This window comes from Vigna umbellata, chromosome 9 (genome assembly GCF_029865625.1).
Source record: "Vigna umbellata cultivar VRB3 chromosome 9, Vumbellata_1.0, whole genome shotgun sequence".
In the NCBI taxonomy this organism is placed as follows: Eukaryota; Viridiplantae; Streptophyta; class Magnoliopsida; order Fabales; family Fabaceae; genus Vigna; species Vigna umbellata.
In genome coordinates, this window is record NC_142173.1 from 31511794 (window position 1) to 31518502 (window position 6709).

The 6709-nt window shown below is 36.2% G+C and overlaps 1 protein-coding gene across 1 annotated transcript; it reads left to right on the plus strand.

Annotated features, from left to right (window-relative positions):
• Positions 1-454: 454 nt before the first annotated feature.
• LOC124831976 (BTB/POZ domain-containing protein At1g67900-like) lies at positions 455-4130 on the plus strand. Its single transcript, XM_047306084.2, has 4 exons — positions 455-1029; positions 1133-1202; positions 1295-2566; positions 3246-4130. The coding sequence occupies exons 1-4, from the start codon at positions 971-973 to the stop codon at positions 3741-3743; spliced, it is 1899 nt and encodes a 632-aa protein (XP_047162040.1). The 5' UTR covers positions 455-970; the 3' UTR covers positions 3744-4130.
• The last annotated feature ends 2579 nt before the right edge of the window (positions 4131-6709 follow it).

Genomic DNA, 6709 nt, shown 5'->3' on the forward strand with positions numbered 1-6709 from the left:
TCATATTCTCCTTAGAAATAACAAAGCAAGATTTTCTGCAAATAAAAATTCCCTGCTTTTCCTTATACGGTTCGAAGTTTTCGATGAATGATTGGCAGTTTCTGTATTGGGAGAGTATCCACATGCTCCTCCTACCTTAGCTTCTAACTAGCTCTCCTTATCTGTGCTCTCAACCATTCCTCCTTATTTTATTTGTGAAATGTTTGGTGGTGTGGATTTGATTCTATGATTTTTACAATAACTAAAATAAATAAATTTGACTTTGCATTGGTTGACACTTTTTACACTGTAATAGTGTGTGTATTATGTCTCCTATAAATTTGTTTGTTTTGCATAATGTATGGTTGTGAATATGCTGAGCTGGTGTGCTGTGTATTTATTTTACTGCATAACTTTGTAATGTAACTGATATACTGTGTAGGAGTGTGACAAGTCTGAGGCTGAATTTGATGAGATTTCATTGCCCTCATACCCTTTTATTTAAAATGTCAAAATCATTCATGGGGATAACTATTTGACTGAAAGGACATAACTTAGGCGTGTTTGATCTTCAGTGTTTCTTTCAAGCCATATATGTCATCTATCCTATCCTACCTATTTAAACTACTATATATTATTTTGCTCTCACAATAAGCCCCTTGGTTTTCCTTTCCCCTTGGAACTTCTACACCTTCTCTCCTCCATGGAAATTCTATCTTTTTAATTATTTCTCTTTTTATATTTCTGAGAGTTCTGAAGTATTCTTGAGGACTCTGACACCCTGTAAGGTCTGCCGGCTCAGTATTCAGTGTTCCACTTGGGCTTACTCAGCGGGAAAATCTATTCCTTGCTTTGGTATTTGTTAAAACTCACTAGTATTTCACCGTCTGTTAGTTGCACTTCTGCGTTGTTCGGGGTGCTTCTCTGAGTGAATTATTCAAGTAGCTACTTAGAAATATCACATGATTTAGGTGATAAGAAACTGAAAGCCATGAAATTCATGAAACTGGGATCTCGTCCTGATACATTCTACACTGCAGAAGCAGTAAGGTAAGACATTAGTTAACTCTTCTATTTTATTCTTTCTTCTTAGATGGTTTTTGTTTTCTGGTTAGTAACAATATACCTTTCCTTCGAATTCGTATATATGCAGGTCTGTCTCTTCTGAAGTTTCCAGCGACCTCTTGATTCAAGTGAAGGGAAGTAGATATCTTCTTCACAAGGTATGTGAAATTGTTCATGGAAGAAATTGTTCAAAGTTGTTGTTTTTTATTATGTTACTGATTCTGAAGTTCACGGTGGTGATGTGGTTCAGTTTCCCTTGCTATCCAAGTGTTTGAGACTACAAAGGTTATGTTCAGAATCTCCGGATTCTTCTTCTCAGCACCAAATAGTCCGACTCCCTGATTTCCCAGGTGGGGTAGAGGCATTTGAGTTGTGTGCTAAGTTCTGCTATGGAATCACCATCACTCTGAGCCCTTACAACATTGTGGCTGCACGATGTGGTGCTGAGTATCTTCAGATGACGGAGGAGGTTGAGAAGGGAAACCTAGTTCAGAAGCTTGAGGTTTTCTTCAACTCGTGCATTCTACGTGGGTGGAAGGATACTATTGTGAATCTTCAGACCACAAAAGCGTTGCCTATGTGGTCAGAGGACTTGGGAATTACCAGCAGGTGCATTGAAGCTATAGCAGCAAAAGTGTTGAGCCACCCCTCTAAGGTAAGTTTGTCACATAGTCACTCCAGAAGGGTGAAGGATGATGTGTCTTGCAATGGCACAGAAAGTTTGAGGCACAATAAGTCAGGAAACAAGGGATGGTGGGCTGAAGATTTGGCAGAACTGAGCATAGACCTGTATTGGAGAACCATGATAGCAATCAAATCTGGAGGCAAGATTCCGTCAAATCTCATTGGAGATGCATTGAAAATCTATGCATCTAGGTGGCTACCAAATATTACCAACAATGGAGGGCATCTAAAGAAGCAAGCAGTTTCTGACTCAGAATTGGACTCAGTCGGTGAAATAGCTTCAAAGCATCGTCTGCTTTTGGAATCAGTGGTGAGCTTGCTTCCAGCTGGGAAAGGTGCTGTTTCTTGTGGCTTTCTTTTGAAGCTTTTGAAGGCATCTAACATTCTTAATGCTTCTTCATCTTCGAAGATGGAATTAGCAAGAAGGATAGGGCTTCAATTGGAGGAAGCCACAGTGAATGATCTTTTGATACCTTCACTGTCTTACGCAGATGATACAGTGTATGATGTTGAGTTGGTGATGACCATATTGGAACAGTTTATGTCACAAGGGCAGAGTCCTCCAACCAGCCCTGCGAGATCTAGGATGGCCTTTGAAAGAAGGAGGTCTCGTTCAGCAGAGAATATTAACTTGGAATTTCAAGAGAGTAGGAGGTCCTCTTCAGCATCTCACAGTTCAAAATTGAAGGTTGCAAAGCTTGTGGATAGATATCTTCAAGAAGTTGCCAGAGATGCGAATTTTCACTTGCCCAAATTCATAGCTCTTGCTGAGATTATACCAGATTTTGCAAGACATGATCATGATGATCTCTACAGGGCTATTGACATTTATCTGAAGGTAAAACATTAGAAAAAAAAAGTTCCTAGTGTGTTCCAATTTACTGCATAATATATTTTATATACCATGATAAAAATAAGTGGCTAAGAATTAGTAAAAAACAGTGGCTGGAAAAATATTTCGTTTTAACATTTTAGGATGTGGGACAGAATTAGTGGATAACCAACTTTATTGACCTCAAAATCTTGTCTTATTCAAAATTTATTGGCGGTTAGGTGTAGACTGACCCACCAGAAATTTGGCCTGACTGTATTCACATTCTGACTGATATGATGCAGTATGTATTCAGGTGTTGTAATTTCATTTGCTGAAAACAAGAAGAGAAAATTGCCTTCTTTGGTAGAGTTAGATCATATTACTGCCCAATACTAGGTCCAAATAGATAGGGAGAAGGGGAAAAGGAGATGCATGTTTTTTAGTCCTTCACATAATTGATTGTGTCTTCCCTGAGAGTTTTTGACGACCACTTATTATCCCTTCTTTGCAGTTAGCTAAATTCCACCTCAAAAATCAAACATCTCATTAATGATGTAACATGTCTGGCTGTCAGTTCAGTCAATATAGTACTACTAGAAATTAGGTCATATAAGAAAGAATTATAAGAAAAATTATTATGTGGGGATGTCTTGTACTGTGTTACTGAAATTTAGGTGTTGTTCAACTGATGATAACAAAACAGGCTCATCCAGAACTCAACAAGAGTGAAAGGAAAAGGTTGTGTAGAATTCTTGACTGCAAAAAGTTGTCTATGGAAGCCTGCATGCATGCAGCACAAAATGAGCTACTTCCCCTACGGCTTGTGGTTCAAGTTCTCTTCTTTGAGCAAGCTCGAGCAGCACAAGCTGGTGGCAAAGTGACTGATTTGCCGACCAATATCAAGGCATTACTCACTGCACATGGTATTGACCCAGCAAAACCTACAGCACCATTAAGCACAACTACAAGTATAAATGCTGAGGACAATTGGAGTGTTTCAAACTTCAAGTCACCAAAGTCAAGGTCCTCAACTCTGAGGATGAAGCTGGCTGAAGATGATGACTTCAATCAAAATGGGTTGAGTCATGATGGAATTGGAAGGAATTCTAGATTTAAGGCTATATGTGCTATTCCAACTCAACCCAAAAAAATGCTTAGTAAGTTCTGGTCTACCAATAGAACTGCCACTGAAAAGAATTGAGTGAATTATATGTTTAATTTTCAAGTTGGTAATGGTAAAATTTAGAGGGTAACATATACTCTTTTTTGTTTCTGCAAAGCGACGTGTAACTTGTAGGAAAATCCAAGAATCTAAATGTGCATTGTTGATGTAACCTATAATAATAAGAAAAGATTTTCCCCCCAGCACGAGGGGAAATCACTTTGGTAATTCTCATGTCAAAAGCTGGAGTAGGAATCTTAGGTGTCAGTGACAAATCGTGGGGCCAATGACGCTGTTCTTGTCTACAAATCTGCAACATCTGTCTCTTGTCATTTGCTGTAGCTCCTTGGTCCTGACATTGTTGACAAATTTTTTCATATTTTCATGTGTCTCATTATATTTGTCTTATATATTTATTTCTATCCACACTGATAATCTCGGCTTTATTGAATTGATGCCCAATTATGAACAAGATTTGAAGTGTTGTGGCACCTAATAAGTAAGGTTCAACGTGTATTTGTTGTGCTTTTTTCTGGTTGGAAGAGATCTGTCGTTCATCACCACGCTGTAAATAAATATACTTTTATTCTTGCAATAGAAAGTCCGACCCAAAAGTTGGTCAAATAAACCAGAAAGCATAAGATCCACCATGAAAAAAGATATGCTTGCTTCAAAGAAGCATAAATAAAACGAACAACTGAAAACTAATCGTAGTATTCATACACAAGACATCATGGTTCTCTTCAAAATAAACACTTTGGTACATAGACATTAAACTTCAGTTTTATGTCAGAAGTTGTTTAGAATAATCTAAGTGTTGAACAACATGAGCCAAATATCTCGAAGCTTTTGATTAAAAGTAACGTTAATTCTTTATGTTTATTGGACTGAAATTAAATATATATAATCTACCTTAACGAATACTCTCAGGAAAAAAAAATCATCAGTAGTGGTGTTCCATTTAATGAAAAAATGTTCTATTGTGTAATTGAACTCATGAAGTCTTGATTCCTAGACTTTCCTTAATTTCTAAAAATTGTAAGGTGTTCAGTTGACTTCTAAGTTGGTATGGATCCACTCATGAAGGTCATTTTCATTCTCTCTTGTGATCAGGTTTTAAATGATTATCAACAATTTGGTTTTGTACAATCGTTGGAATGAACCATGTTATATCTTTCCATATACCCTTCTTTGTAGCCAAGTCTAATCTCACAAACGGAAACTGACATCTTTAACTGTTTGCGTGGCTATAACTACAAAATAACAACAGTTTCATGTTTCTTAAAATCCTAAAGCATACAAAGAAGAATCAAATAGTGGCGTCCTGGTAATGAATGTCATCATCATCATTGCTGCAATCATGGTCATGACCAACTATTGCATGAATTTTTTATCCATATACCAATGCTACTACTTTTCATTGACAAAATTTTGCATTGTTCATTTGCTCAGTTACTGTGGATTCCCTTATGATTTTTCCTTCTTCAATGGCTCTAATTACAATTCAATCATTAGTCAATATAGTCTTCACATCAACCTCAACCACCATGATGCAATCTCCTATTTCCTATAAAATTTATTCTTCTGAGTCCTCTACACTGTTTCCGTTAGTTATTTAGAAGACCAAGATCGGAAGATAAAATTATTATACAACATTACTGATTTAAGTGAGCTTTTTTTTTATGCTCCACAACATTATACCTTCCCAGTGGTTACAACTCAAATCATAATCATGTTAATAAATTGAATTTCGTTATCAGGGTACAATTTGCAAGCATTCTTCTCAATCAACACTTACTGAAAGAATCTGCAAATTTCATTTTCAACATTCAATTTCACTAAGTGATACTTGTGAATATGAATTTTGGAATAATCCCCACCTATATTACCTAATCATAGATTCTCACATCCATTCCAAGTCCACTTAACAAAACACGATCGATCATAATTTCTTTAGAGATATAACACATCTTAATCCAATTTTTTTAATAGTTTATAATTTTTTTTATAAATTACTTAACTTTTTTATTAAGATCTCCTCTGATTCCAAATATGCAATACAAGTTTTCTTCTTCTCAAGTTATGCAAATTAACTCATCAACGCCCAACAAGCTCATCATTTTAAGACTTAGTAATATATGTCTTCTTTCTTCAACCACCGGGGACATGAAATCATATCAACTTTCCCTATTCAATTATCTTACCCTTTCTTTTATCTATGAAGGTTTTATTTAATCATGTTGCAAAACCAAGTCTCTAATAAAAGAAAAAAAATAAAATAAGAATCCATGCGAAGGGTCCCAACATTGGAGTTGGTGCTTTCTATCGTTTCTTGTGGAACTGCATTTGCAATTTATTGAATCATATCATATGCTCTATATGCCATAGATAGGATGCCATCAAAAGCATCTCATTCTATTTGTTATATATGATGACAAATACTAACATCAATAAATAAAGGGTCATGCAGAATCAAATTTCTTGTAAGTTAAAAACATAATATAAGTACCTTGTACATAATAAACACATTTATAGTGCAAATTTATTTGTTAACAATCTTCTCCACATACGACTAGTAGACAACTCCTCTCCATTTTCTCGAGTTGATTTGTTACTACCTCCACTCGAGATATATACATGGTTACTCGTTCTCTACTCTTCATTCTCAACTTTCAAACTCGTCTCTTTGAAGTCTAACTTGCATTACACGGTTATCGCCTTTGTAAACTTTCTCAAGAATCTGCCACATTTTTCTTGAAGATTTAGCATTCACTATCTTCTGAGACTCATCAACAGCTTGATACAATATGTACATAGCTAATTGATCATTCACCCATGATTTTCTTTATACGGCAAGTTGAGCCACTGTATGCTCTACATCTTCCGCGGGCTCTTCGTAGCCATTCACTACAACATCCCAAACGTCTTGGGATCCATAAGAGTTTTCACTGCACACTCCAATTGTCAAAGTTGACTTTCTTTGTCAACTAGGGCAGGGACATACT